General features: G+C 49.9%; 1 protein-coding gene across 6 annotated transcripts in view; it reads right to left on the bottom strand.

Moving 5' to 3' along the window:
- The window catches only part of PSMF1 (proteasome inhibitor subunit 1), a 46,811-nt gene extending 37,216 nt beyond the window's left edge, over positions 1 to 9,595 (bottom strand). For 3 of the 6 annotated variants that reach the window (XR_007130028.1, XR_007130027.1, XM_047745225.1), the window contains exons 1-2: positions 9,423 to 9,595; positions 6,547 to 6,690 (exon numbers count right to left, since the gene is read on the bottom strand). Coding sequence is in view for 4 of the 6 variants with exons in the window: in XM_047745225.1 (XP_047601181.1) it covers positions 6,547 to 6,690; positions 9,423 to 9,428 (150 nt within the window). In the remaining 2 variants the exon portion in view is untranslated. Of the gene's footprint in view, positions 1 to 6,546; positions 6,851 to 9,422 lie in introns of those variants that run through there. The other 3 variants (XM_047745222.1, XM_047745224.1, XM_047745223.1) reach the window with 3 other exon arrangements.
- Positions 9,596 to 14,135: the final 4,540 nt, after the last annotated feature.

Raw genomic sequence — 14,135 nt, forward strand, 5'->3', positions numbered from 1 at the left:
AAGACTGTTTTTCTAAATTCAGGACCTGAACTAAGTTCAGGACCATCGGCAAGAGAAGCACCGAAGCACTGACAAAAAAATAAAAGATCCTAGTGTGCTCCCCTCCAGACTACTGCAGTGGATTCTCACAAATGACTGACAGTTTTCACACACACACACACACACACACACACACACACACACAAAACAGAGCACATGTACAAGAGAAAACATCAGTGCACATCTCTGTGCCTCCTGCTTCAGAAACAGACCACCACCACTGCCAATGCCTTAAGTAGGGTACTCCTAATGAATCTCTTACTCCTCTCACAGATAATCGCCACTCTGTTATTTTTTAAAACGTCTTTACTTTTCCTTATAGCTATATTATTACATACACAACCCTAAAAGATGTATTGCTTCAGGTCTGTTTGAATTTATAGAAACGGCATCACCTTTATCGCTTCCTTTTTGGTTCGAGATTGTGAGGTTTCGCTGTGTTGACACATTGAACCACACACGGTCCACTACCTAGCGCTCCGTGGCAGCACAGCTCACAGCTACGCGGTGTGGTGCTGTACAAGCTGCCAGGTACACGCTCACTTGTTGACGCCTATGTGAAAGGTGTAGGGGTTCACTGTTACAAATGCTGCTGCTAGGAACGCTTGTGTACACACCTGCTGGTACACAGGTGGATAAACTTCTGCAGAGTATGTGTGGAGAAAGAACTTTCAATCTGTAAGATAAAGTCAAACCATCTTCCAAAGAGGTACTGATTTACACTTCCACCAACCCGGTAGGGGTCTCCTCATAGTTCCGTGTGGTCAGCAACATTGTCACTGCCCAACTTTAAAATTTGTGCCCACCTGGTGGGTGTAAAAATGCATCCCTATGAGTTGTGAGGTCTTCTTTTTCCTTTTAAACCATCCTAGGACTTCCCTTTTACACATTATAAAGTTTGTAAAATCATCTTTAAATTACTTCTATAGGAAAAGGTAACAAAGTAATTTCCAGGTGGGGAAAGATCTCTTAAGATCCATGAAAGAAAAATAATACTGTCTTTGAGACTGTTCCCCAAACTGAAACCTTCTGTTCAACAACAGACACTGCAACGTTAACATGCAGCCGCAGGCCAGGACGAGATGTCTGCCATGGCCACAGATGAAAAAGAATGGATAACTAGCACATTAAGGGAATGCCTGGAAAATGAACAATAAAAATTGGGAACCCATTTGAAAAACTGGCAAAAGATATGAACGAGCAAAAGAACAAGCAGATAATGGTATACAGAGGGCTGTTCAACTTCACCAGCACTCAGACAAGTGCAGGCTGAAACCACGAGGTTCCACGTCACACCCATCTCACTGGTGTCATCCATTTCTCTATTCCTCGTTCATGTGGGTGTGGGGACAATGGGGATGCTCAGACACTGCAGGTGGCCACCTACACTGCTGGAAACCCTCTGGAAAGGAGTCTGGCAGCATATGGTACACTCCGGTAAGCAGACACACAGGGACCCCAAACCTCCATTCCTGGAGGAGACCCTGTGCACAAAGACACAGGAGACATCACAACCTTACCATGAATACCAAAGTGGAGGTGAAATGAAAAAATATGCTCATGCTGGAATACTATATAGAAGTGAGAAGGAACAAATTAGATCTAAGTGTAGCATCATAGATAGGGTAAAAAATATAACTTAAAATGCAACTTAAAAACTGTAACTTAAGGGGCACCTGGATGGCACAGTCTATTGGGAGCCTGACTCCTGATTTCGGCTCAGGTCTTGATCTCTTGATCTTAGGGTCATGAGTACAAGCCTCGCATTGGGATCCAAACTGGGCTAGGAGCCTACTTTAAAAAAAATATGTGTGTGTGTGTGTGTATGTGTTTATGTGTATATATATTTATATTTATACGTGTATATATATGTACACATATACATACACACACACACACACACACACATAAATGTATAGAACTTAAATTTTTCTTAGAAGTTAAGAAAAAATGTAATTTACAGCCTGGTACCATTTATGTAAAAAATTTTTCAAACACATGAAAATAATCCGTATATTTTTTTCATGGATATCTCTTATATGGCTGAACACGAAGCAGAGTGGATTGGGAAGCTTCATACTCAGGAGAATATGCTGGGAGGAATTGGACTAAAGATGAAGAACCAGGACGCCCGGGAGGCTCAGTCAGGTAAGCCGCCACCTTCGGGCTCAGGTCATGATCCCAAGGTCCTGGGATCGAGTCTCGCATGGGGCTCCTTGCTCAGTGGGGAGCCTGCTTCTCTCTGCCTCTGCCTGACATTCTGCCTGATTGTGCACGCTCTCGCTCGCTCGCTCTCTGACAAATAAATAAATAAATATCTTTAAAATAAAAAGATGAAGAACAACAGCAAAAGACAAAGGTCCAGCACCGCAGCCCTTACACACAACAAGGACAATGGGAGGCCAAGAGTGGAGAATGAGGGCCTCTCCTCTTTGGCCACCCTTGGTGCCCAGGAATCCAATGGGGGAAGTGGTCCCAAATACAATTCAAGATGTTGCAACTGGCATGGTTTAAAAGCTGGCAGGATGACAAGGAAATTCATAAGCCTGAAGCAAAGAAATGAGAGTGAGGAAAAACAAAAGTGAAAGGACTCAAACCAGTCTGCCAAGAGAAACAATCCCTCACCTCCAACTTCCTACATTTCCTGTAACAGGTTTAGTGGATTCAAGGTTTCCTTTGGAAGTTTAGATTTTGATAATGTGCCTTGTCTTTGTTCTGTCGGAGGCCTTTGAATTTCTATGTATATCCTCTGTATATAGCATTTGACCCACCAGAATTTTCCTTGGAATATAGATAATTTGGTCTGCTCACTCTTTCATAGACTCTGGCCTCTAAGGCAACAGAGCACTCTGGGGTCAGGTGAAGCTGATACCTCTTGCTGCAGGCGAATTGATGGTCCCAGCCCAAGGGCTGCCCTGATACGGGGAAAACCGGTGGGACTAAGAGGGACTGGCCCTGGTGATATCAGGCCAAATTTGGCATTTCAACTGTGTTCTGGGCCCTGACATCAAATATCAGGCCCCCCTGAAAGCTGCAACTGGAAAATAGCCAAAGCATATGGTTGTGTGGTTTAATACCCTCAGATGAAAAATTTAAGGGCTCAGAGGAGCTGAGAACTGCTTAAGGTCACAGTAAGTCAGATGCAGAGCTGGGTTTGGCATTCAGAGCTCCTGGTTGCTTGGTATATGGCTGGAGATTTTTCCCAGCCAGATCCACTAGACTGGCCCCAAAAGAGTAAAGACAGTTGTCCACTTAGTCCACCCAGTCCTGGGGCTGGCAGCATTCTTCAGTGGCCATGAGTTCATCCCTGGGTCTCTGGGCTAAAATGCACTCAAAGAAACACAAACAGATCATTTTGGGCATTCCCTCTCTTTTGTCATAACCTTTAGATTACTACAACGGAAAACAAAATTCTCAACCTTACATCTATAACCATCTATAACCTCTTGTCACCTAACCCCCTTGCCACCTCTGTAAAGCTCTTAGGAGGAGTGGTACTGACTCCAAAAAGGTAATCCAAATTCAAATACTGGATTTTTATTGAAGCCAGTGGCCTCACTGCTCTTCTAACCAAGTTTTACATACACAACTGCTCTGTGTGCAAAGGACAACATAAAATCAAAGAGAAAAACAGCCAATTCAGCTTTCTATTTAACAGTCAATATACTATATGATGAAGCACATACTTCTGGGACCTTCCTCTCTCCTTATCACCCCTACAAGGATGGGGCGCAGGAGGAGGATGGAGAGGCAACATAAATATTCTCTGAGCATGGTAAATACTCTTGGTCTCAGCAGAGTCTGCTGGTCCCAGGCCAGAAAATTAAACCCTCTCTTAAATAAACTAATAGATGCCTCTCTAAAGGGCTTCTACTCCCACAGAAGCTGACTCAGCAGAAGTCAGAGGAGGACAAGCGCAACTCAAGCCTGAGCAGCTCTTCAGGGAAAGGGCACAGAAGCAAAAAGACACACCCAGGAGCAATACGAACACCCAGCCCCGGAAGGCGTGCATGATTTAGCGCTGGGGTGGATACACGGACAGTGGACAGTGCCTTTCAAAACCCTCCTCCCCACTCTCTCTGGCCTCCTGCCAGACATCTGGGGTCTGCATCTTTTTCTGGCCGGCATGAACTCAATAAGTGGCACAATGAACAGAGTGGAATTAGATGGACCTTTAGGAATCAGTCAAGGATCTTTTATGTCTTTTTAATCAGTATTAAAATGAGATTGTATTCTTTTTGCACATTTCACCTGAAAAATTGGGACCCAGAGTATTTGGCAAGGGGATGATGCCAAAGGAGGCAATGACCTATATGAACTGATGTCCCTAAGCTGTCAGAACAACTCAGAGCTTCAGACAGGTGTGTGAAGGGACAGGTGGTGGGAGCAGATCTGCAGTGTTGATATGTCCCTGTGAAACGGGGAGAAGAGAAGGAGTCGCACAGGCCCTCGGTAACAAGTTCCTGTTTGAGGGGAGAGATTCCAACTGTATCAGAGCAGTAGCTAGCTGGGAGTAAACAAGGTGAGGTCCATGAGAGGCAGAGAGCAGGGGAGACCTGTTAGATCTGAAGGACAGGGTAAGGGGTGGGGGGAACTGAGGGCCCATGGACGAGCCCCAAGGGCAAGAACAAGTAAGTCTTCCTCCCCTTTCCAATCCCACTGCACACCATGCCATTCTATACGTCCACTTTCTGGACTTACCGGGCAAAGGTGAAATGAAATGACTGGGGCAAGTGAGAGAGTCATTCAGGATTGGAAAGGTGAAGTGAGGCAAGTGAGGAAACAAGGTTTCTGTTGGGGACACTATACACTGAGTAGGAGCCCAACACTCATGAGTGGAGACCCCATCTCTACCGGGTCCCAAGGCCTGAGATGTTGAAAGGCAGGGTAAGTGGAATGCAGAGCAGGATGGGCAGAAAGGCCAAGAACAGAGCTATCTGGAAGGAAAACACGGTTCCTGCTTCCAGGTGTGTGTGTGAGTCCCCTTCTTTTCCAGCCTTATATCCAGTCCTAGATTCTACAAGAGGGAAACAAGGATGTGTGAGCCTGGAGAGGGGTGGGAATGGGGGATGCTAACTGTGTATCTGGGGTCCCTGTGAGATACTTGAGGTCTGGGATTGGGCCGGGGGGGAGGGGAAGCCAAATATCCATGACAGTTCTTATCCTTCTCATGTGACTCCTGTCGGTGGGTGTTGAGTATGAGAGGGGGTGGTTGTTTTGCCCACTGCTCTGAAGGACAGAGGAATGGGGCTGCAAGGAGTGGAAGGAAGTGCCTGGCTCTCGGGGCTCAAGATGTGTAAACTGTTTGAGGAGGGATCCTTAAAGCTCCATGTCAGGAGAGGAAAACTTAAGACACTGGGTGTACATCTGAGAAACTAAGAAAGGATTAGGGAGTTTGAGAACTGAAGCAGTGAGTAAGAAATGAGAGTAAGGTTAAAATCTCACCATAAGAGATGCAAGGGGTGAGATGAGATGCCCTACTCCCCAGAGCTGGTACTGGTTTTGAGGGTGAGAAGAATGTGATAGTGAGGGGCAGGCTAGGAATCCCGTGTGTATGTAGGGTGTGTGGCTGGGAGGATATTTTCCCTGATGACGTAGAAGAGAACTGAAGGGGCAGAAAGGGGGTCAGGCCCAGTTCTCACAGGAAGCTAATGTGCAGGATGCTGTGGAGGGTGAAAGTCATGGGCAAGGGAAAGGGAAGATGAACAAAGTTTCCCCCCAAAGAATTACACAGTAGGCAGGGCCCAGCAGTCCTGGGGGATCTGTGGGTGTGACATGCCCACCAGCACTGAGGGGCAGAGCCTGAGGATGGGAGAGTGGGAGGCGGGCTGACCCTGTAGGGTCAGCTGTTGGGGAGGAAACCTTACCTGGTTCTCACATCCAGGGTGCAAGGGTGTACCTGTGGGGCGGTGCGGGAAGGTGGTGGTTTCCCAGAACCTGAGCTGGGGATGGGAGCGGCTGAGTGGGCTGCACTGGGCCCTTCAGTAAAAGGTGAAAGCTGTGTGTGCTCTCTGGGCCCGTGCTGAGGAGCGAAGGAAGGGTCCCTGAGTGGGGGCGGAGCAGACCGAAGCTTGCGGGTATAAGCGCGCTTGGATTCAGATGATCCGGTGGAAGCCCAAGTGAGTACCACCCGCCCCCCGCCCCCGCCGCTGCGTGGGAAGGAGCTTGGCGGAGTTCAGGCAGGTGTGGGGCGCTCAGGGGAGCTAAGCCCCGTCTCAGTGTCGGTCCACACGATCCTGGCCTGGGAGACTGCCAGGCTGTGCCGAAGCGAGCTTCTCTGAGTTTCCAAATCAAGTTGCCCCAGCTGTGTTGTGAGGGGTGCTGGGCCGGCCGGGCCAGCAGAGCAGCTCCCCGACCCTCACACCAAGTCGAAGGTGCCAGGAGCCCCAGGGCCGGGACTCGGGCGGGGGAGCGTCAAGTGCTCTGGCCCAGAGCTCCGGCCCTTGGATCCGGGCAGAAGACACCTCACCCCCACGACCCTGGCCCCGGGCCCGCTCTTTGGAGTACCTGGTCGCCGACACCCAAGGCGTAGTAGCCGTGCGTCACCACCTCCCAGTGCAGAAAGCATATGAGCGCGTCCTGCGCGCAGGTGATGGCCGGCGCCGCCGACGCGTACAGTACCTCCAAGCCCGCCATGGGCACCCCAGACTCCTGCGGGCGGAGGAAGGAAGGGACACAGAGCGGTGAGCCCACTTAGCCCTGCGACTGCTGATAACTCCCTCCGCTACTCCGCCAGGCCCACCTGCGGCCAAAATGGAGACGCCCGGGGGCGGAGCGCGGCCGCCGGAAGTAGCTCCAATTCGGCTCAGTAGCGCAAATGCGCCGGCTGGAAACTAGAGCGGGGCACTTAAGGGTTCCGCCAGGCAACCTGCGGGCGGGGCTGGGGCGAGCGGGGGCTCTTCCTAGCGGGAATCCTGCTTTTCCAGGTAGTTGGAGCGACTGCCACAGGCGGGACGTTAAGTACGGTCACCAGGAGAGGCCACCTTGCTCTGAGCCACAGACTTCCCATCCGCAGAACGGGGTGGGCATATGTTGTGGCGGCTAAAATATATTCATAATAGCTGGCACTATGCAGTTGGCACGTAATTCTCAATGCGTTACTTGAACTCATTAATTTAATCCTCACGACCCGACCCTATAAAGTTGGTATTAATGATAGCCCCATTTTCTAGAGGGTGAATTTGACCGCCATGACACAGCCAGCCAGTGCGTGGCCGAGATGGTGCCAGAACCTAGCAGTCTGGCTCCCAGGACAACGTTTATGTGCTAGATCCGGTGCCCAAACCTTTACACCACCCTATCCACAGCTCCGTGAGGTATGTTCCATTATCATCCCCATTTTGCAGATGACAAAACAAGCTCAGAGAACTGAAGCCTTCCTCCAAGAAGACAAAGCTGCTGCAGGCAGAGCTGGAGCTCCTAATCCACTACCAAATTTCAATCATTTATTTGCCTGTCTCTGTGATTTTTACTACCTGTTATTCCTTCCACACATTTCTCAAATCCACTTTTTGTTTTTGCTCAAATTAATTTAGTTTTCCCATCCCAGTCAGCACCCTGTGGCAAGCCACCATCATCTCTCAGTTGGATGACTGCACCACCCTAGTTCATCTCTGTCTCCCAAAAGTCTGTTCTACACTCTGCATCTAGAGATTCTGTTAGGACACAAGCCAAATGACATCCTTCCTCTGCTTAAAATACTCCCGGGGCTCCCATCAGGGAAAGTAAAGTCCTCCCCATGGTCTGCAGAAACCTGCAAATGGTCTGTGCCCTCTCCCCACTCACCTCTCTGACATCATCTCCTCTAACTTTTCCCTCATCTCCTGTACTCTTGGCTGCAATAACCTGGACCACCATCCTCTTGTGCCCACATCGGATCCACAAGCAAAGCCAACTTTATCCTCAAAATGTATTCTGAATCTGACCACTTCCTACCGCCTTCACTGCCTCCACCCTGGTCTGAGCCTCTGGCGTCTCATACTTGGACTAATGCAGTAGCTTCCTAACCAGGTTTCCTCTTCCACATGTTTGGTTCTCCAGGTCTCTGAATGTGCTGCTGTCTCTGCCTGGAATGCTCTTTCCCATACACCCACATGGTTTGCTCCTTCAATTTTAAGTGACTCCTTCTCTCACCTCCTACTGGCCTCAGCAGACACCTTCCCTGACCCCCAGCCAAAATAACCTCATCTACCCTTTACTCCCTCCCTCACCCTGCTTTCTTTCCTGCAAAACATTAATCATAACCTGATCTTCTAGCAGGTATCTCTCTGCTTGTTTATTTAACGACTGTCTTTTCACTAGACTGTGAGAAGGGAACAGAGGCCACATCTGTCTTGTGCACAGGTATACACCTGAGGGCCTTCCTGGCTCAGGATATACTTGTTGAATGCTGAGTGAATGAATTTTTGGTGTGGGCTCAACTTTGTGGGGCCAGTCTCATCCCTTTCGCAGTTCCCCACTCACTTTGTTACCTGGCCCTGTATCACTCCACATTTTGTATTCCTGGGACTTTTCTAGGACACCCAGATTCCTGAATCCCATCTGCAGAAGTTGTAGTTGAGCTCCTGCGGTAGAGTGCAGGCATGCTGACCATACTCTGGGTTGTGTTAATGCTGGTGGACTCCTAAGACACTTTAAATGTCCAGTTATTGAAAATTTGACCGATCGTTCCCTCGTTCCTTCACTTATTTATCCGCTAAACCTCCCTAGGCTGTGTTGCCAGAGATGGCCATGCCAGCTGCCCAGGGGCAGTCCTGTTCCTAAGTACCTACTGTGAGCCAGACCCAGGTGAACAAGCTGTAGTTCCTTCCACTCTGGAGCCCACTGTCTAGAAATAAAAGAATTACAGACAAAGGTAACCCAGTGTGAAGACCATCATGACATAGGGGTACTTGGAGGTCCATGCAAGCCCAGAAGAGGCATCTAATTCAGGCTAGAGGTCAGGGTGGGCTTCTTGGAGGAGGGGATGCCCAACGTGAAAGCCTTTCATGCCCAACATGAAAAGCCCTCAGGTAGGGAATTGCGCAGTTTAGAGGAAGTGGCCCTTGGTGCTTAGAGGTGCCTGCTAAGGAGTGAATTGGACACCATGGCATCTGCTATTCCCCAGCCATGCCCCCCCACCCCGTTCCCAAGGGTCAGCCATGCCTTCACCAGTCTGTGGCCCAGCAGGCAGCACGGAGTAGATACTAGCATCTGTGTGCCATGGGAATGAGGTAAGCTTTGTCTCTTGCACTGGGCTGTGTGTCCTTTGGGCCAGTACTGTGTTCCATCCACCCCTGAACCTCAGGGTCCTCCATGGATGAGAGCCCATGAGAGGATCCTCTAGGACAAGAGGTTTGTGTATATCCTGCCCCTGGTCCATCCAGCACTTTCTGGGGACTTACCACCATTGACAAGGGTCTCAGTTGTCCCTGTGAGGCCTGTGATTGGCTGAGAAGGGAAGCAGGTGGAAGGTGCCTCCCCAGCTGGGCCCTCGCTACCTGGGCAGGGCAGAGCCCATGCCAGAGATGAGGGCGAGGGCCCAAGATGATGAAAGGAACATGGGCAGTGGCTGCAGCCACCAGTTCCTGGTTGCCAAGTGACAGCAATGTGAGGATTCTAAGCTCCCTGGAAACTGTATCCCTGGAAACCGTGAAGAGGTGAGCTGAGGGGCAGGGCCCAAATGGGCAGTGAGATGGAATTATTCCACACTGGAAGCCTTCTGCTTTTTTGGCTTAGCATCATTCTAACAACCTCACCTCCTCCAGGAAGCCCTCCATGATTAGTAGTGTTCAGTACAGGAACCCACTGGATGAGTTGGAATGTAGAAATGGGGAAACCTGCCTCTAGCTTTCAGGGGGTCTGAAAGTTGTAGGGAGCTTTCAGAGGGTCTGAAAGTTGTAGGAGAGCACCAGCAATGATCACAGCTGCCTCTTGTCCTAAGGCAGCATTCAGGGGGAAGATCTGCAGAGGCGGCTCCAAACCTGAATGGAAACTCTGGACCCACTGTTATTGGAGAAGCAATAAGGTGCTTCTGCTGTCTCCCATTGCCTGGATCTAACCCGGAGTCCCACCAACAAGTCCTTCTGAAAAAGGGTGGGCTGGACGGGGATGGTATTGAGGCTCTCACAGACAAATTGGTCAATATTCTCTTACTTAATTCCTGTAACTCTTTAAGGTAGAAACTAATATGACTCTCATTTTTAAAGTGAAAAGAGTAAGGCACAGGAAGGTTGTACCATGGCTCCTCAGTGACACAGGATTTGAACCAGATGGTATACATCACCACGTGGCTTTGCCCCATGACAGCGTCCAAGGGGCTTGCAGGCCTGCAAGCTCTGTCCGAGGTCTGCACAGGAGATGGTGAGAGAGCTGTGACCGAGTTTTTCAGACTTTGGCTAGTGGCTGGTAAGTCTGGGAACAGGGAAAACGGTATAGGCTGGGGACTGAGAAATTGTCCCCAGAAATGGTCTAACCATGGGAAGTCTCTCCAACCACAGCGACCGAGGAGGGTCCATGCAGAGACAAGAGAAGCCACAAGAGGGCGCCCGGCCCCACCCAAATGCCCACCGAGGGCAGCCACGCGCTGTGAGGTGCTTTTCTCCTTTTCCTTCTCCTCTTTCTAAGGGGAGGTTCAGGGGAGCCCTAGACTGGGGACGGCAGTGCGGTCAGATTTTTCACAAATGGAAATGCCTACTTGTAGCCCTGCGCACTGTTGACCCCAGGGGGAAACCGTCCTCAGGGGACCCCAGTCCCAGTGGTCAAAGGGTCTGCTCTCCTCCTTTTTAAATTTCATTTTATTTTATTTATTTATATGACAGAGAGAGAGCACAAGCAAGGGGAATGGCAGAGGGAGAGGGAGAAGCAGGCTCCCCGCTGAGAAAGGAGCTGGATGTGGGGCTCCACCCCAGGATCCTAGGATCATGACCTGAGCTGAAGGCAGACACTTAACCGACTGAGCCAACCAGGCGCCCCTGCTCTGCTCCTTTCTGAGGCCATTCTTCTCAAATACCCCACTTCCTTCAGCAGACATCTTTGTATCCATCCTTTCACAGACTTGGCCCTGATCCTCTCCCCTCCCCCCCAACCTCAGCCCCTTCCATCTCCAGCCCCGAAGTCCCATCAGGCCCTTGCCCCACCTGGTGTGGCCCCTGGCATGGGTGATCAGCCTCATGGAGAGGCCAGTTGCTCCCCTAACTAGAGCATCAGCTTCATGAGTGCAAGAATGGCATCTGTTTGGTTCACTGCCCTCCCTCCAGCTCCTAGAACAGTGCCTGGCATACATAGTGGGTCCCAATAAATATTTGTTGAATTAACAAATAAAAGAACAAATGCATAGATTGGAAAAAGTGTCTAGATCTTGGAGTCAGGCAGCCTGGGTTTACATCTCAGTCTCAGTGCTTACTCTCTGTGCAACTTGGGGGAGATGACTTATCAAACTGTCAAATAGGGATTATAATTGTGTCTCCAGTGGGGTTGTCAGAGAGGATTCCTGGAGATGATGTCACTAAAGTGCCTCCCATGGTGCCTGGCCCATGGCAGGGGCTCCTAAGTGGTGCCTCATTATTTGAGCTAATGAGCCCTTGGAAAGCAGCTGCTATTTATTGAGAATTTACCATGTGTCTAGCACTCTTCTCACGTTCTCCAATTCCATTTTCGTAACTACTTGGTGAGAGGTTGAAGAGCTCAGAGGGGTTCAATAATGTGCCCAAGGTCACACAGCTGAGAAGATCAAACTTGGATTTCTCTCCGGAAGTTGAAGACTGTAGCGTGCAAAGTCAGACTTCTTGGGTTCAAGTCCTGGCTCTATCACTTTCAAGTGGTTTGACTTTGGGCACGTTTCTTAGTAGGGAGATGTCAGAAAGGGCAGTAGGGGGCTGCTGCATAGGCCTGGGTCCTTCTTTCAGATTTGGAGGAGTCAAAGACACCAACTGTAACATTGCAGCTCTGTTCCCTTGAGATTGAGGCACCAGCCAAGGCCTCTGGAGGCCTTTTGAGCTCCAGCCCCACCCGGACCCCCGTTATATACCGGGCCATTTCTTTGGATTCCACCTAGAGCTGGAGTCACCATGTAGTCAAGTAGGCAGGACACACATACAATCTCTCTCTCTTTCTCTCTCTCTCTCTCTCTCACACACACACACACACGTAGCTTCAGAGGAAGAAAGTGTTGGCTTTAGCTGTGTAACCTGGGCTCCATTGCTCTGCCTCTCTGAGCCCTAATTTCCTCATTACTTCATTGTAAAGTGAAGGGTAAAGGTTAGTGTCATATAGGAGCAACATCTGGAAAATACCCGAGACAGGGCAGAGTCCTGAGCACTGGAGGGAAGCAAGGAGCCATAGGAAGGTTGATCTATAGGACTATTGCCCGAGGATCTGGCACTGATTTCTACATCTCTATTAGAGGTCATTTTCAGAAAAAGGTAAAATCCTGATTTTTGTATGTATCTGGAAGGGAGCACGTGTTAAAGACTTAATTTTACTTGTTAAACAGTGAGGGAATCAGACAGATGTTAGAACTGGTTCAAAGAAAAAATAAAAAATGCATGAGTTCATATGGACAAAAAGAACTGAACAAGAAATGGAAGCAAAGCTAGTTTTCCCACAAAAGGGAGGGAAGTGAATTCTACCAGACAAGACAGAGTTTGCATGCTAATGAGTTAGTCACTGAAGAGGAGCAAAATAGCCCAAAGACAGTGAACAGGGTGAGAATCAGACCACGGGAGGGGGTTCTACCCTTTTCTCTTTGGCCCATTTTGGCCCAGAAATTTCAGGCCCAGAGTCTCATGCTGGCAAGCGCAGGGCTTCTCAGCCCTTCTGGGATCAGTGTCCTTATCTGTGAAATGGGGTCACTAACCATCTGGCCTCCCAGGGTTGTCGTGTAGGTGACACAAGCTGGTGGAATTGAGTGTCTAGATGGGACCTCGCGCGCAGGGTGGATTGCACCCTCGGTTCATCCTCCTCACAGCTCGACCTAGGACAGTCCGCTATAGCCTCTGACGAGCAGACCAAGGCTCACAAAGGTGGTCGTGCTTGTCCCGTGAATGGAAACTGGTCTCACAACCCTGGGATGCTGTTGAACACCAGTGTGACCTGAGGCAGGTCACTCCCCCTCTTGGGCCTGTCTGCGCATCTCCCCAGGAGGGTTCGATCCACTGAATTCTGAATGCCACCTCCCAGTCCCTGCGCTCCGTGGGAGTGCTCCAGGGCTGCCAAGCTGACCAGGCCAGAGCAACTGTGGGAACGGCCTGGTGAGCAGGTGGTGTGAGTAGGGCAGTCAGAGACACTGACGGCCAGGGACGAGGCGGGGATGAAGTCCAGCCTCCGGCATGCAAACTTCAGAGAGGCCAGAACCACCATAGTTTCCACCTTGCTCACCAGTCTGGTAGAAAGGGCCGGTCCTGGCTGGACTCTAACAAGATAAAAAAAAAAAAAAAGATGTTTCCCAATTGCTGGGTCAAACTCCAGGTTGGCGAGAATGAGAAGGATGAGGCCCAGGCCAGCTCATCAGAATCAATGTTTTCCCTCTGCCTACCCATGGCCTAGCTGTCATCCCACACACAGCTGTCCTCTGGGAGCATCTCTGTGGCAGCTGCAAGGCAGGCTGTCCTCCTTTGGGTCAGGGCCTCCCATACACCCAGCTCTCTGCCAAGTCCTTTGGTGGAGTTAAGGGAGGGGGGCCCCTGTCTTCGGAGGGTTTCATTGTCAAGTTCTCCATCAGGGATGCAGTGCTTAGGATGCTTCATGTGCAAAGGAAGGAAAATCCAGTGCAAACAGGTTTGGGCAAAAAAACCCTCCAATTTATTGGCTTATGTAACAAAATTGTCTGTCTTAAGGAAACAAGTGAAATGAGGAGGAAAGGGGGTAGGAGTGAGGCAGGTATATTCTGCCTTGGGAGGACACAGAAGATCTCCCAGACAGACATTTGAGCAAAGACCTGGAAGAGGTGAGGAAGTGAGCCAGGTGGAAGTCCCAGACAGTCAAACAGCAAGTGCAAAGGCCCTGAGGTGCAAGTGTACCCAGCATGTATGTCCAGAGCCTAGGAAGGGAGGGGGGAGGGGAGAGTTGAGGTCTAAAGGGTCACCTAAAACCAAATATTGGGAAAAGACTTGAACAAA

The sequence above is a fragment of the Lutra lutra genome, chromosome 9 (genome assembly GCF_902655055.1).
Source record: "Lutra lutra chromosome 9, mLutLut1.2, whole genome shotgun sequence".
Lineage (NCBI taxonomy): Eukaryota > Metazoa > Chordata > Mammalia > Carnivora > Mustelidae > Lutra > Lutra lutra.